The sequence below is a fragment of the Natrix helvetica genome, assembly GCF_964273705.1.
Source record: "Natrix helvetica genome assembly, chromosome: 7".
Taxonomy (NCBI): Eukaryota; Metazoa; Chordata; class Lepidosauria; order Squamata; family Natricidae; genus Natrix; species Natrix helvetica.
The window spans coordinates 3,042,645-3,059,726 of NC_138558.1; the positions used below are offsets into that span (position 1 = coordinate 3,042,645).

Genomic DNA, 17,082 nt, shown 5'->3' on the forward strand with positions numbered 1-17,082 from the left:
CAGAAGACCCTACTCCATTGTGGAAATTTTTTTGTCCAATCTCTTCTTTAAAAAACCTCCAGTGTTGGAGCATTCACAACTTTTGGTGGGAAGTTGTTCCACTGATTAATTGTTCTAACTGTCTCCTTAGTTCTAAGTTGCTTCTCTCCTTGATTAGTTTCCACCCATTGCTTCTTGTTCTACCCTCAAGGTGCCTTGGAGAATAGTTTGACTCCCTCTTCTTTGTGGCAACCCCTGAGATATTGGAAGACTGCTATCATGTCTCCCCTAATCCTTCTTTTCATTAAACTAAACATACCCAGTTCCTGCAACCGTTCTTCATATGTTTTGGCCTCCAGTCCCCTAATCCTCTTTGTTGCTCTTCTCTGCACTCTTTCTAGAGTCTCCACATCTTTTTACATCGTGGCAACCAGAACTGAATGCCGAATTGCCCAGTTTTCTTTCAACCTTCTTTGCCCCCGTTGTTAAGATAATCACAGCAGTTGTTAAGTGGATTACGCAGCCGTGGAACGAATTTGCCTTCCCCTCAATGACTTTGCTTAGTTGGAAACCAGCTGCCAAGGTTGCAAACAGAGATTTTACAGGATGTTGCCAATGTCTTAAATCCATTTTAATCGCTTTGTTATCAAGGCCTGAATTTTGACCACGGGACTGTAAGGACTGGCGGTCCCAAGTTTGAGGACTGGCTGTCAGTCGCTTTTTTCCCCCTATGCTGTTGTAACTTTGACTGTTTGCTGAGCGACCGTTCATAACTCGAGAATTCCCCAGAAAGGAGAAAAGAAGGGAAAAGATTTAGTAGTAGAATAGAATGAAGTTTGGTAAATATAGCCAATGGTATATATAGGCAATAGGATGTGGGGGAAATAGATTAATCCTATTAATTGTGGAAATTAATTAAGTGAAAGGTTTAACTATATAAAATTAAACTTGAGGATATATGTTACTGATAGTAAAACAGAATAATAGATGGAAATGATGTGTTGAATTTGATTTAATTGGAGAGGCAAAAATGATATTACAATACAATACAATAGCAGAGTTGGAAGGGACCTTGGAGGTCTTCTAGTCCAACCCCCTGCCTAGACAGGAAACCCTATACCGTTTCAGACAAATGGCTATCCAACATCTTCTTAAAGACTTCCAGTGTTGGGACATTCACAACTTCTGGAGGCAACTTCTGTTCCTCTGATTAATTGTTCTAACTGTCAGGAAGTTTCTCCTCAGTTCTAAGTTGCTTCTCTCCTTGATTAGTTTCCACCCATTGCTTCTTGTTCTACTCTCGGGTGCTTTCGAGAATAGTTTGACTCCCTCTTCTTTGTGGCAACCCCTGAGATATTGGAAGACTGCTATCATGTCTCCCCTTCTTTCTACTAAACTAGACATACCCAGTTCCTGCAACCGTTCTTCATATGTTTTAGTCTCCAGTCCCCTAATCCTCTTTCTTGCTCTTCTCTGCACTCTTTCTAGAGTCTCCACATCTTTTCTACATCGTAGTGATCAGAACTGAATGCCGTATTCCAAGTGTGGCCTTACCAAGGCCTTATAAAGTGGTATTAACCCTTCACGTGATCTTGATTCTATCCCTCTGTTGATGCAGCCTAGGACTGTGTTGGCTTTTTTGGCAGCTGCTGCCCACTGCCTATTGTTTATATAGTAAGAAGAAATTAAAGTTAAGCTGGACAATATGGAAAGGAAATAAGATGACTGAAATGTGAAATGGAAATAGGATGTAAAATGAACTATGCAAAGCAGAAGATGGAAAGGGGGAAAAAACTGGACAACACTTGGTTTATAAAAGAAGTTGAAATACGTAATAAAAAAAACTGTTTTTTAAAAAAAGAGAATTCCCCATCCTAAAACGAAAAGGGAAAGAAGAAAGAAGAAAGATGCCTTCTCTGATTTTATTTTTTATCGATTTTTACCCCCTTTCTTTCTGATGAAGGTCTGCTTGTCTAGCCAGGAAGGAACATTTATTTATTTATTTATTTATTTATTTATTTATTTATTTATTTATTTATTTATTTATTTATTTATTTATTTAGAAAGAGAGAGAGAGAGAGAGAGAGAGAGAGAGAGAGAGAGAGAGAGAGAGAGAGAGAGAGAGAGACAAAGATTTGGAAGGGAAGTGCAGAGGCGAAGAATTGACTCCACCGTCTCCATTCCACGTTCTGCGTCAGGCGCTCCTGATTCCCCAATTCTTCGGCAATTATGCACAATATTCCTCTTGCCAAAAAGCCTCAGTAAACACCGTGGTTTCCTTTGTCTTGTGTGCGTTTAACAACTTTGAACAACTTGTGATGAACCAGAAAATGGGAGGTATGACTAAAAGAATACGGCGAGACCCTTGTCTGCCTTTGGCTGAGTCACAGGGACCCTGGACGATTCTCCTTCTGCGGAGCGAAGGTGACAGTTACACAATGTTGACAAACACCGGTGGGATTTAACTGGAAGAACCACAAGAGGGAAGGGGGTCAAACAGCCCCTGGGAGCATCAGCAGCTGAGGACAGGCGCGGGGGGGGGGGGGGGAAACATTTGTATGATATGGATCGGGATGTGCGGTGTAGAGGTGGCATTCAGCCGGTTCTGACCGGTTCTGGAAAACCGGTAGCGGAAATTTTCAATAGTTTGGAGAACCTCTGGCTGGCCTGGTCCGTCTCACCCCTTCCGGGAGCCCCCACGGGCAGCATTTTGGCTCCCAGGTAAGGGCAGGGAGGCCCACTAGGCCCAAAACGGGGCACGGGGGAGCGTGGCACATCCTCCTCGCAGCCCACTTTTGCTTCCAGGCGGCTTCAAGGAGGCCTAGCCTATAAGACTGGGGCACCCAATCGATCTCTTTGCTGCCTCCCAGCTTATCAGGTGGGTCTTCTTTTGTTTCCCTGAACAGGAGAACAGAGCTGGAAAGCAGGTTAGTGGGTTCGGGAGGGAATGGGGATTTTGCAGCATCCTTCCCCTGGAGTGGGGAGGGAATGGGGATTTTGCAGTATCCTTCCCCTGGAGTGGGGAGGGAATGGAGATTTTGCAGCATCCTTCCCCTGGAGTGGGGAGGGAATGGAGATTTTGCAGTATCCTTCCCCTGGAGTGGGGAGGGAATGGAGATTTTGCAGCATCCTTCCCCTGGAGTGGGGAGGGAATGGAGATTTTGCAGTATCCTTCCCCTGGAGTGGGGAGGGAATGGGGATTTTGCAGTATCCTTCCCCTGGGGTGGGGAGGGAATGGAGATTTTGCAGTATCCTTCCCCTGGAGTGGGGAGGGAATGGGGATTTTGCAGTATCCTTCCCCTGGAGTGGAAATGGAGATTTTACAGCATCCTTCCCCTGGAGTGGGGAGGGAATGGGGATTTTGCAGTATCCTTCCCCTGGAGTGGGGAGGGAATGGAGATTTTGCAGTATCCTTCCCCTGGAGTGGGAGGGAATGGGGATTTTGCAGTATCCTTCCCCTGGAGTGGGAGGGAATGGAGATTTTGCAGCATCCTTCCCCTGGAGTGGGGAGGGAATGGAGATTTTGCAGTATCCTTCCCCTGGAGTGGAAATGGAGATTTTACAGCATCCTTCCCCTGGAGTGGGGAGGGAATGGGGATTTTGCAGTATCCTTCCCCTGGAGTGGGGAGGGAATGGGGATTTTGCAGTATCCTTCCCCTGGAGTGGAAATGGAGATTTTGCAGTATCCTTCCCCTGGAGTGGGGAGGGAATGGAGATTTTGCAGCATCCTTCCCCTGCAAAGCCACGCCCACCAAGCCACGCCCACAGAACCTGTAGTAAAAAAATGTGAATCCCACCACTGGTGTCGTGGGGAAGCCACAGGTCAGGATGGATGAGCAAAACAAACAACAACAAAAAAATTCAGAGATTTTCCAGGTTGTCCTCGACTTACGACCACGACAGAGCCCAACTTTTCTGTTGCTAAGCGAGACATTTGCTCAGGGAGTCGGAACTCCGTTTTTTACCCTGGGAAGAAAATCCCTGCAATCACTGAGCAAGCGACGTGGTCGGGGATGCGAATTGTGGCTTTCCTGTCGACCGTGCCATTGTAACTTGGAACGGCCTTTTTTTTTTTGCAAGCTGATGCAAAGTGGGGTTTGTTTTTTTTTGCAAGGGGCCGGGATTCCCATTTCTCCCAGTCCGCTCCTGGGAGCAGAGCAGCCCTCCCTCACCCTCATTATACCACAGATCTCTCTCTTTATTTTTATGCCCAGCCCACACAAGAAAAGGGCAACGTGTTCGAAGCTGCCAAGCGGCTGATTTTATAACCGCCAATTCACTGAATCGGACTGAATCCCTCTCTGATATTCTCCCCCCCCCCCCGTTCTCCAGCAATGCCGTCACATGGCAAGATTTTAAAATAGTCTCTTGCCAACACGCTGCCACGAGCAAACAGGGATTGCATAACGGGCAAATATATATATCCCCAGCCTCGTTTTCTTCATTGGGATCATGTTCTGGATGGCACCAGAAATCTCCCGCCCTGTCCTGCCCTGAAGAGATGCAGGTGGGATGGATTAGAGGTAGCCATTGACTTACAACAGGATAGAAGTAGGATAGGATCACGGGTGGGATTGAGATATTTTAGCTACCGGTTCTCTGCCCAGTTGCTGAGTGGGCATGGCCATGGGGCATGGCCTACTCAGCTTCCTGCACCATGGCAGTGGGGTGGGGGGGCATGTTTTCACCCTCCCCAGGCTCTGGGGGTTTTCTTTGAACCCCCATGTGGGCGAAAACGGCCTTCTCTGGGCTCTGGAGGCCTTCCAGATGTTCCCGGACTTCCGGTATGCCAGTTTTTCACCCTCCCAGAGCCTCCGTGCGGGCCCTGGCATCCAAAATAGGCTGCGGGGAGCAGTGGTTCCGGATCCTGTTCCAACCGTACTGGAACGGGCCCAGTGGCTTCCTCATGGACGCGCTGTATGTGCCATGCACTTGCACGGTAGCGCCGAAGACTTAAAAGACCGGTAAGGAGTTTGGGCGGGCGAGTGGGCTCTCCAGAGCACCGGAACGGAACGGGCTCCGGTGCTCTGGGCAGGCTCCGGTACCCCCGTACCGGAGCGCACTGCCTGCAACCCACCACTGGTGTGGAGACTCCTGGGCAGGGTGGGGCAGAGTGGGACGAAGCCAGCCGGTCGTGCGAACAACTGGTTCAGCGAACCATATTAAAATTAACATCCGCTTCGCCTGAACCGGCCTGAACTGGTTGAATCTCACCCCTGGATAGGATAGGATAGGATGATAGCATAGCATGGCATGGGTGCCATAGATTTGCCATCATGGGGATAGAGTTTTATTTCCCCCCCCCCTCCCCCGCAATATATTTTTTCCCCCAGATTCTCCAGATTTGTTTTTCCTGGAGATCCACCAAGGCAAAATGGATTATGAGCGCCTTAGTCATGCAATTAATTTCTGAATCTCGTCTGTTCGGCTCCTGTTACGAAACAGGCTGTTTTTCCCCCCTTCTTTCTCAAAAAAACCCAACATTTTTTTAAATTAAAAAAAAATCAGCAATGGTTTCCACAACGAAGACGGCAATCTAACACTCTTGAAAGGAACCGGAAAGTTCAGTTTATTCTGTGTTATGGATCTTGACTCTTTTTGGGGGAGGGGGGGAATGTCGTTGGAGCGCTGAAGGCGGTGACGTCTGCATTTCCTGCGTTGGATGAGGAGAGCACCCTTTTTCTCCTTCTACCCTGGCCCCTTTTTACAGAGGTATCCTTGAGAGCGTCTTAACAAACGGCATCCTGCTTTGGTTTGGTGGAAGCAGCAGCAACTCAGATAGAAAGTCCCTACAGAGAGTGGTGAGGACAACCAAGATCATAGGAAGCTCACTTCCCATTATTCAGGATACTGCTTGTAAGCTCTATATGTTTAGAGCTGAAAACATTGTTAGACACACACACACACTTTACAACCTCTTTCTGTTGCTCCCTTCTGGGGGGAGGTTTCAAAGTATTTCTAGCAGGATTCTGGAAGAGCTTTGTTCCCTTGTGCCATTCGTCTGGTAGAACTCGCAAGATTCGTTTTTCTCGCCATAAACATTTATATCTCCGAACTAGACCGTGTTGTTTCTCTGTGTCATATCATATATGTGGGCATGTGCATCATTTTTCTATTTGTTGATTTATTTTGTCGCGTTTATGAGGTGTTTATCGGAGGGGCGTGTGTGATCCTTTTGAGAGATGTACGCAACGAAACTTCGTTTTAATGTACGCCGATTACGGTACATTCGAAGTGACAATAAAGTCAGGCTAAGTTGTAAGTTCGTTTTAGGCAGGAAGAAAAAGTGCTTCAGCCCCGCCAGGAAACCCTCATTGCAACAAAAATGGCCGACTAAATACAGGGAGTCCCTGACGTACGACAGTTCGTTTAGTGACCGTTGAAAGTTGAAACGGCACAGAAAAACGTGAGTTAGGAGCGTTTTTCTATGATGACCTTTGCAGCCTCCCCATGCTCACACGATCCAAATTCGACCGCTTGGCAACTGCTTCATATTTATGATGGGGCCCTTTAGCAACCTTCGGACGAGTGGAAGCTGGATTCACTTAACAACCGGGTGACTAACTCAACAAACGTTAATGGTTCACTTAACGACTTTGGCCAAAAAAGTAGTAAAACAGGGCAAAATGCACGTTTCGGTTAGCAACATAAATTTGGGGCTCAGTTGTGGTTGTAACTCGAGGACTACCCGTAATTACGGATCAGAGTTGGAGGATTATAGGCCTAGAGCAAGGGGCTGGACTAGATGACCTCTCAGGTCCCTTCCAACTCTGCTCATGTTCTAGGATAGAAACATTCCTGGGAGTCTTTACTCCAATGCTATCAAAGCAGGCTTAGAACACAGACCGTCCTCGACTTATGACCGTTTGTTTAGTGTTTGTTTGTTGTTTGTTTGTTGTTTGTTTATTTGGATTTATATGCCGCCGTTCTCCAAAAGGACTCAGGGCAGCGTACAACATTAAAAAAACACACATCCCAAAGTTAAAAAATTATATACATATCCAAAAAAACAACCGAATTTATAAGACAATACATTTAAAAATGAGTTAAAATTAACAGGCCAGGCCGGCTTGCTGGAAAAGCCAACTTTTTAGGGCGCGTCGGAAGGACCGGAGGTCGGGGATTATGTGAAGCTCCCGGGGCAGCTCATTCCAGAGGGAAGGCGCTCCCACAGAGAAGGCTCTCCCCCTGGGGGTCACCAGCCGACACTGTCTGGCTGACGGCACCCTGAGGAGGCCAACTCTGTGGGATCGTACTGGACAGTGGGAGGCTACTGGTGGCAGTAGGTGGTCTCGCAGGTACCCTGGGCCTAAGCCATGGAGCGCTTTAAAGGTCATAATTAATACCTTGAATCTCACCCGGAAAACAACCAGTGCAGGCCGCCTAAAAGGGGTGTAACATGGGAGCACCTAGGTACCCCCATGACAACCCGCACGGCCGCATTCTGGACCAGCTGAAGCCTCCGGGTGCTCTTCAAGGGCAGCCCCATGTAGAGAGCATTGCAGTAGTCCAGGCGAGAAAGGACGAGGGCATGAGTGACTGTGCACAGAGCATCCTGATCCAGGAAGGGGCGCAACTGACGTACCAGGCGAACTAGGTTTAGTGACCGTTCAAAGTCACAACGGCACTGAAAAAAGTGACGCCTGACCAGTTTTCACACTTAATGACCGTTGCAGCATCCCCGTGGTCAAAATTCAGACGCTTGGCAGCCGACTCATACTTACGACAGCCGCACTGTCACGAGATCCCCTTTTGCGACCTTTGGAGAAGCAAAGTCAATGGGGAAGCCAGATTCCCCGAGTAAGTGTGTTCTTAACCATTGTCTTGCTTAGCGTCGGAACCTTTGGGATGAATTGCGGTTATACATCAAGGACCAGCTGTGTACAGGATCCCAATAAGGGCTGGAAGGGACCTCAGAGGTCTTCTAGCTCAACCCCCTGCCCAAGGAGTCCTTATATCATCCCGGATTAATATAATACAGTTAATGCCCCTAAATGACTTTATTTTTTTGCCCCACATTTTTATTTCATTTCGTTGGGCTCCATTACTAGCAATCGGGGTGTTGGAAGAAACGTCTTTCTGGGTTCAGCTCCAAGTGGGGAAAAAAAGACACTGGAAACACGGAGGCTGCTTGGAAAGATGGTTTAAAGGTGGATAGGACCACGTTTCCTGAACAGAAAAGGGGGATCCCAGGCTTCCAGATGTTGGGTGAAGAAGAGAAAAGAGGGGGGGAAAGGGGGCTTGCTGAGAATTTCTGAGTTTTTTTATACTCTCTGTTCGGCCCACACCTCTCTGTTTCCTGTTCCTGTGTAAGAAATGCATTCTGATGGGTTGTCAGACTCCCGGGGGCGGGGGGGAGGTCTTAGCTAACTTTGTAGGATGTGTGTCTTTTGAGTCCCAAGCTTGGCTGAGTTCCCAGATGCCATGTGGTGAGTTTCTATAGAAGGCCAATCCTACCTCTGTTATGTAGAGTAGACCAGCTCCGGCCTTTTAATGGCCCATTGACAAAGGTGGGGGTAGCTATGAAAAGTGAGCCTGCTTCCTGCCTAAAAACATGTTTCTCCCATTTCTGATCCAGGGAAATATAATATTCTGCCTTTTCAATATTTCCCAGGATATTGAGAAGGGCGGGTTTTAACTTCCTACAGGGGCGACAGATTGTACGCGCCTGATATAATGCAGTATATTTTTGTGGCTTTTTAAAAATCTGCCTTCCTGTCAGTCTTGGCTCCAGGACATGGCAGGTTTTTTTTTTTTATGGCAGGGGTTTTTTTTTGTGGGAGGGGGAGAAGTGAGTTGTTATTGCCTGTTTCTGAGAGCTACGAGATTTGGGCTGGCCCAAGATCTCTCAGCTGGCTTTATGCTTAAAACAGCACTAGAACTCCCAAATCTCCCAGTGTCTAGCCTGGTGCCAACCACACCACCAAACTGGCTCTTTTCGTCTTGTTGTTGCTTTACAGCAGGGGTGTCCAAACTTGGCAACTTTAAGACTTGTGGACTTCAACTCCCAGAATTCCCCAGCCAGCTGCCATGTCTTAAGTGAAGTTGATTTATATCCTGGCTTAAAATATATATATCTATAAAGGCGGGCTTTGCTGGACCAGATCCCATAAACTATTCCAGCTTGAGCTTGGTTGTTTTCTTGAGGACGTTTCATGACCCAACTCGGTAACTTCATCAGTGGTAGAAGGGAGTAGGGTTTGCTGGGAGGAGGGAAGGAAGGAGGGAAGGAAGGGAGAAATGGAGGGAGGGAGTGGAGTATGCAGGAACGAGGAGGAGGCAGCTGTGTTGTCCTTGGTGCTCTCTGAGCTTGGTAGTTTTCTTGCAGATGTTTCATTACCCAACTAGGCAACATCATCAGTTGTAGAAGGGATGGAGGTTTGCTCTCTGTCCCCTTCACTTTTAACACTGATGATGGTACCTAGTGGGGTCATGAAACGTCTGCAAGAAAACAAGCAAGGTCAGAGAACACCAAGGACTCCACAGTTCTCCTCCTTCTCCTCTGTACAAACCCCTCTCCCTTCTACACACACACACACACACACACACACACACACACAGATATACCAATGTGAGCTTAAATAAAGCATACATAATGTCTGTGTGTTCGCTAATGCTTTATTTAAACTCACATTGGTATATCAGGGATACGCTATGTAAAATAAATAAGGGGAAATAAGTAAGGGAGAAAACAGAAGGGCCTCAATGGAACCTCCAAAGCTAGGCGCAGTCATTCCTAACCGGCGGGGGGAGGGGGAAGGAGAGGATGGAAGAGCGGCTTTCATCCGGGTCTTTTTTTTTTCTTTCAACCCTTCCGCCTCTCTCCTTCCCTCCCTCCGCGGGAGATGAGCCAAAGTGGGCGGAAAGTGAGAAGCGCCGCCTCCTCACGCAGACAAAACCTCCCACCTCCGCGCGCGCCTTCCCCCCTCCCCAACTCATCCCTTGAAGCTCCTCGCCCAATCAAAACCGGAGGCGGGCCGCCCCTTTGCCTTTTGAGCCGATTGGTCCTCCGGAGGAAGCCGCGTTGATTTTTGGCTCCACCCCCGTCCCCAACGGTCGGAAGGCGCGAGCGCCGCGGGGAGGGAGGAGCCGCGGCGAGCCCCGCCTCCTCTCCTTAGAGCGAGTCCCTAACAACCAGGCAGCTGGCGCATGCGCACATAGAGTCTCCTCCGGACGCCGAGTGAGGGGCGCGTGGGGCTCCCTCGTCTCGCGGTCCTCCCCCCCCCGGTCGTCTTTTCTTCCCCTCCCCCGGCATCCCGAAACCATGGAAGCGCCTCCTCAGGGGAGCAGCCAGGTGCCTGTGAGTAGGAGGGGAGTTGCTCGGGGGTCTGAGGGGTCGGGGGGGGGTCTTTGGTCTCCAGCCCCCTCCCCACATTTCTCCTCTTGACTTGGGGACCCCATTCAAGCCCTTCTTCCCCCACTTTCCAAGGACAATTTGGCATTGAAAAAGTTTAAATCCCCCCCATTTGACTCCCCCCCTTTCCATGGAAGAAAACCTCCCCCCCCCCGCGCTTCAATTACAGGGAGTCCTCGACTTACGACCGTAATGGAGCCCAGATATATGTTGCTAAGTGAGACATTGCTTAAGGGGCTTTTCTTGGCCAGGTTTGACGACTTTTCAGGTTTTTTTTTTTGCAACAGTTGTTAAGTGAATCCCCGCAGTTGTTAAATGAGGAACGTTGTTGCTAAGTGAATCACCGGATTTGGATGCTCGGCGGCTGACTCGTAGTTATGACGCTCACGGTGTCCTGGGGTCATGTGAATCCCCTTTGATGACCACCTGGGACAAGCAATGGGGATAGCCAGATTCGCTTAACAACGGGGTTGCTAAAGTTATATCTGCTGCAGTAACTTAACTTGGGCAAGACAGGTCGTAAAATGGAGCAAAACTCACTTCAATAGACGTTCTGGACTTAATTGTGGTTGTAAGTCGAGGACTTACCTGTACATTTACTGAATCAGTGAATGTCTCTTGAGATCAAGCTGAGAGGCTGAACTAAGCTTGAAGATATCCAGGTAGCCCTCGATTTACGACCATAATGGAGCCCAGAATTTCTGTTGCTAAGTGAAACATTGGTGAAGTCAGTCTTTGGACAGCGCTGGCTCTTTGGCTTTGCAATGGAGATGAGCACCGCCCCCTAGAGTCGGGAACGTCTAGCACAGATGTGCGAGGGGAACTTTTACCTTTTCCTTATGCTTGGGGTGTCAATTATTATGTCAATAATCACAACAGCTTTTGATTGATTGATTAAGCATGAATGTATGTTGATTACACACAGCCGATCTTCAAGTGTAAAAAAACCAGTTACCGCCGTGGTGGCGAACCTGTGGCATGCGTCACTAAAAGAACTGTTGTAAGTCGAGGATTATCTATACAAGCTAATAAAAATTTAACTTTGATCCCTTGCAGCTTTATGAAGGTTGGGCCAAACCTCAAAGGAACTAGATACTTGTATTAGTGTGCTAGGCTCTACCACAGGGGTGTCCAAACTTGGGAACTTTAAGACTTGTGGACTTCAACTCGCAGAATTCCCCAGCCAGCCATGCTGGCTGGGGAATTCTGGGAGTTGAAGTCCACAAGTCTTAAAGTTCCCAAGTTTGGACACCCCTGCTCTACCATGAGGATTCCTTTGAACCCATCCGCAGAAGTGGGGAAAGTTGGCCCTTTAATGGCTTGTGGACTTCAACTCCCAGAATTCCTGAGCCGGTCCTAAGTCACTTTTTCCAGTGCCGTTGTAACTTTGAGTGGTCACTAAACAAACTCATAAATCAAGGGCTACCTATGTACTCTTTTATGCTTCATATGTTCATTTAACCTGAAACCGGATGAAATCCACATTGCCTACAGATTTGATGCAGGACTTTGCAATCTTTCTTTTCCCCTGGGTTGTGTGTGTGAGTGTGAGAGAGAGAGTGTGTGAGAGATCCGTGTGCATATCATACCTAACAAAAGGTGACACTTGGTGTTTTCAGTTAAGCATGAGCACTTCCTACCTGTGTGTGTGTGTGGGGGGGAGTATAACGTGATGTGATAATTTCTGAAATGGGCTGAGATGAAGTGGGCTAAAATCTCCGAAAAGGTCCTCATCTTAATGACAGCAGCCACAGAAGAAGCGAAAGGGAGGGGGGGGCTCTGCAGCTCTCTGGCCTTGCCACGTTCACGTGTCCATACTTCACACGTGTTTCTGGTGAGGGACGTTGTAGTAGGCGCCAAGATAAATTCCCATGTGCGGCTTGGCTTGGAATTGCTGAACTGTTGTAGACAGGAAATAGATAATGTTGTATCCCTCCCCTTCTGTTGAGAAAGGGCTGGTCAATTCGGGCCTAGATGGCCTCTTTGACCCCTCTTTCAAACCAGCAGTCCTCTCTGTCCAAAATGTGGACTTTGTTGTCTTCAAAAGAGCAGCCTTTGTCTTCCCAATGCAGACTCTCCTCCTGCTGGGTTTGTTCTCCAGTGCTGTGCCATGCGGCTGTGAAGTGGATGTTTTGTTTCCCCAATGTTTCCCCGCAGATAGCTCACTGCATTGAACTGCGCATACCACGTTGTTCTCTTCCTGCCTCCACCGATCCCGTGTCAGAACAAAATACAGGTAGTCCTCAACTTGTGACCATCATCGCCAAACTCAATTACTGGTCGTACGTTGAGGACTGCCTGCCTGTCCTTTCGACACAGGGTCAGTAGAGGCAGGAAGAGATTCCTTGTAAGTTGCGATGGTCTTAAAATGGCTCATCCCATGACCAGAGCTAGTTGTATGACTTTTGTTGTTGTTGTTGCTGCAGTCATTAAGCAAACGCAGAGGTCATTAAGAGAACCCCGCAGTCATGGTTTGCAATGGGGTGTTTCCCCCCCCCCCAGGGTTTACATCGTAACTCACGAACATGTGACTGTGGGTTGCTGTAAACGGACATAATTGCAGGTGCTTTGCTGAATGTCCAAAATGCGGTCACATGACCGTAGGGTGGCCTTGTCAGAACTTAAAAATAGGATCATAAGCGAGAGCCAGTTTGGTCTAATGGTTAAGATACCGGGCTAGAAACTGGGTGTTGATGTATTCTAGTTCTGCCTTAGGCAGAAAAGCTGCCTGGGTGACTGGGCCCATCACCAGGAGACGGTGAGTTCTAGTCCAGACTAAGGTATGAAAGCCAACTGGGTGACTTTGGGCCAATCACTGGGAGACCGTGAGTTCTAGTCCCACTTTAGGCTTGAAAGCCAGCTGGGTGACTTTGGGCCAATCTCCAGGAGACAGTGAGTTCTAGTCCCGCCTTAGGCATAAGAGCCGACTGAGTGACTGGGCCGATCATCAGGTGATGGTGAGTACTAGTCCCGCCTTAGACATGAAAGCTGGTTGGATGACCTTGGGCCAATCACCAGGAGAAAATGAATTCTAGTTCCACCTTAGGCACGAAAGCCAGCTGGGTAACCTTGGGCCAGTCCCCCTCTCTCTCAGCCTACCCCACCTCACAGGGTTGTTGTTGGGGGGGAAATGGGAGAAGGAAGGTGCGCTGGATACGTTTGCTACCTTGAGTTACTGTAATTGTAAAAGTAATATAAGTGGGGTGCAAATAAACAAGTACCTTTTGGGGAGGGAGTATGTGTTGTAACTTTGATCTCGAAGCGATTCGTCGTAAAGTGAGGACTGCCCGTATTGAATTGTCACATGAAGATACAAAAGCAAGAGAGGATTAAAAAGACCGAGATGAAAGGAGCATTTCCTGTTTTAAAGAACTGTCTGATGTTGACCGAATTCTGCTTCCGAATCCTTTTCCTCTTCCAACAATCCTCATTTCTTCTCTTGTTTTTCATGGAATTTGCACGACGACTTCAGACCCCTTGCAAGGACCAAAGGATGACTTATTGACTTATTGATTTCGCTTGTAGTAGTTTTGCTCTGTGCCACAACTGGAGGCAGCTGCTAGCTGGAGAGAAGAAACGGGCTTTACTTTGATCTTGGTCTCTTTCCCGAAAATCAGTTTATTTGAAAGTATATTGTAGAAGTGGCGAGAGAGTGCAGCCCATTGATTTAAAACCAGCAATATTTCTCCTGGGGATCGTACCTGAAACTTACAGTAAAGAGTACACATATTTAATTATTCACGTATTAACCAAAGCTAGAATTGTATCTGCACAACATTGGAAAAGTGCAGAGATCCCTATTGATGAGAAGGTGATTAGGGAAATATTAGAAATGTGGAGAAATGAACAGATTAACGCTGGCAACGAAGGAGAAAGAACAAGCTGAATATTGTATGCTATGGGAATTATTTTATCAATGCTTAGAGAAGTTGGAAATAAAAGAAGGAGTTTAAAGAAGAGTAGAAAATGCATTAAGATAGAAATGTAAACAATATGATAATTGTTGATATGATGAGGATTATTATGCTTAATGTTGTTATTACATTTTTATTAGAAGAATGCGTTAAGCGGGAAAAACGAACAGGTTCACTATATTCAATTGTTTAAAATACTGTAATTCTAAGACTAGAGAATTAATATCAACGTGAATGATGTTGTAAATCTTGATGAGATATTTGAACCCAGACGACACACTGTTTATGGAAAGAGAAAATGTTCATCTTTAAAAAAATAAAAACTTTTTAGGAAATAGACAGGGATAGAGAGTGGACGAGTAGGGAGCTTTCTAACCCAGAATTTGTAACGTATTCCTCTTTCGTAGATATATATATATCTTACTTCGCTTGGAACCTGAACCCGGCCACGTGCATAAAAATATAGCTTGAAATACACATGCACACTCCCATGTGCATATATACTGAGCATTTTGTGTCACTGTTCAGAAATAGAACATATTGCACATTTTGTCACTAACATGTGCCAGGATGCTGCCCACTGAAATCCATTTTCTGACTGTCAGGTGTCCATAGTCTCCTCATATACATTGGAATTTCATCCAGTGCCATTTCTCTCCCCCACAGCCTCTCTTCCGGCACAACTACACTATCCTGTATATGCATATTTAAAAATAAGGAATTGGATTCTTGATTGTGTGGACAGAACTCTGGATCCAATTGGGGTTATAAATCGAGGATTGCTTGATCTTAAAAATATGCCTTAAAATGTCCTGGAACAGATTAAAGCTTGATATACGCAGGATTCATTTTGTGAGTGGTGCGGTGGCCGAGAGGTGGAGCTCTCGCCTCACAATCAGGAGGCCATGAGTTCAATCCTGGGTAGAGGCAGATATTTATTTCTCTGGGCACACTGAGAATATATCTGCTGAACAAAACTCTGCACTGGCGACAGGGAAGGGCATCCGGCCAGTAAAAAAACTCCGCTAGCTCCGTTCAGTTGGCCAGACTGCACGCCGCAAGGGATTATGGGGGCGTTAAATGATGATGATGATACGCAGGGTTCCTTTTAAGACGGTTTTGTGTGTTTCAGCCGATCGCAACGACGCCACTGCACCCCAGATTGAAAGAGGAGCTCCTGAGCCAAAGTAGCAGCGGGACCCAAATCTCAAATGCCAGCGGGGTGTCCTTGGGAGAAGCAATTAGGCAGAGGTCTCTCATGGCTCAGGTACGTGTGAGATGCTCAACGCTTTCGTTTCCTGGCATACGGTTGGAATACAGGGAGTCTTCGACTTACGACAGTCCGTTCCAAGTTACAACACCACCGAAAGATGCGACTTATGAGCATATTGTGACACCTTTGCAGCATCCCCGTGGTCACATGATCCAAATTCAGCTGCAACGTCAATGCAAATGGCCGATTTGCTTAACAACCAGGATGCCAACTTATCAACTGCAAGTGATTCACTTAACAGCTTTGGCAAGAAAAGTCGTAAAATGGGGCAAAACTCACTTAACCCTTAACCACAGATGTACTATTTGAGCTACACTACCCTGTTTCCCCCAAAATAAGCCCTCCCCGGATAATAAGCCCAATTGGGCTTTGGAACGCACGGGCTAAAATAATCCCTCCCCAAAAATATTGCAACACATCAGCAGCCACGAGGTGACCACGCTCGCCGCCTCCTGCACTTCGAAAATAACAAGACCTCCCCCAAGATAAGGCCAAGTGCTTATTTCAGGGGTCAAAAAAAATAAATAAGACCCTGCCTTATTTTCAGGGAAACACAATATTCAGACATGAGGTCATAATGACCACTCATAACAATTTTCTTAATCTATAAAAATAATGCGTGGGATATGTTGTTAAATTTACTTTGCGTAGTTCCAATTTTCATGTATTGCTCAAATGAACGAATTTTATAAATTCTATTCGCCACTGGCACAAATTTCTAACAATAGGGGCATCCCGAACATTTTGGAAAACTCTTGCCGTCACTGTGACCTCAGATCTGTGGTTAAGGGTTGACTAATGTCTCACTTAACAACAGAAATTTGGGGCCCCATTGTGGTCGTAGGTTGAGGACCACCTGTATTCACATATTCCGTCATGAAACGGTGCAAGTAGAGGTAATCCTTGACTTACAACACAGTTCATTTAGTGACTGTTCAAAGTTACAACGGCAATGGAAGATGTGATTTGTTAGCACTTTTCACAGTGACAACCTTTGCAGCATCCCCATGATTACGCGATCAAAATTCAGACACTCGGCAACTGACTCATATTTATGACGGTTGCAGTGTTTCTGGAGTCATGTGATTCCTCTCTTGCAACCTTCAGACGAGGAAAGTCCATGGGGAAGCCCAATTCACATTTAACAAACGGGTTAACAAGTTATCAACAGCGGTGGTTCACTTAACAACGGTGTCACGAAAGTGCATCATAAAGTGGGGCAAAATCGACTTAACACGTGTCTCACTGAGCCACAGAAATGTTGGGCTCCATTGTGGTCGTAAGCCGAGGACTGCCTGTATGTGGAACTTTTATATCGATTTCCTTCAGATTGGCTAAATGCAGGTAGTCCTTCCCTTATGACCGGTCAGTTAGTGAAGTACCACTGGATCTACCTGGGGTACTTAATGACGCAGATCCGAAACCCTGATGGTCATTTCCCCCGTCACTTAGGGCTCTCGACAGCTGGACCAGGTTTATGGCCCTTTGCAGGGTCCCACAATCACATGACCAATTTGCTCTGATGATAAAAACTGGCATTTCCCCCCACCAAACCATTGGGT

At 47.0% G+C, this 17,082-nt stretch overlaps 1 protein-coding gene across 1 annotated transcript in view; it reads left to right on the forward strand.

The window, feature by feature from the left end:
* The first annotated feature begins 10,032 nt into the window (after positions 1–10,032).
* The window catches only part of ALMS1 (ALMS1 centrosome and basal body associated protein), a 53,287-nt gene continuing 46,237 nt past the window's right edge, over positions 10,033–17,082 (forward strand). Inside the window, exons 1-2 of the mRNA XM_081960336.1 lie at positions 10,033–10,279; positions 15,380–15,514. Of these exons, the coding sequence (XP_081816462.1) occupies positions 10,244–10,279; positions 15,380–15,514 (171 nt within the window). The 5' untranslated portion in view covers positions 10,033–10,243. The remainder of the gene's footprint in view (positions 10,280–15,379; positions 15,515–17,082) is intronic.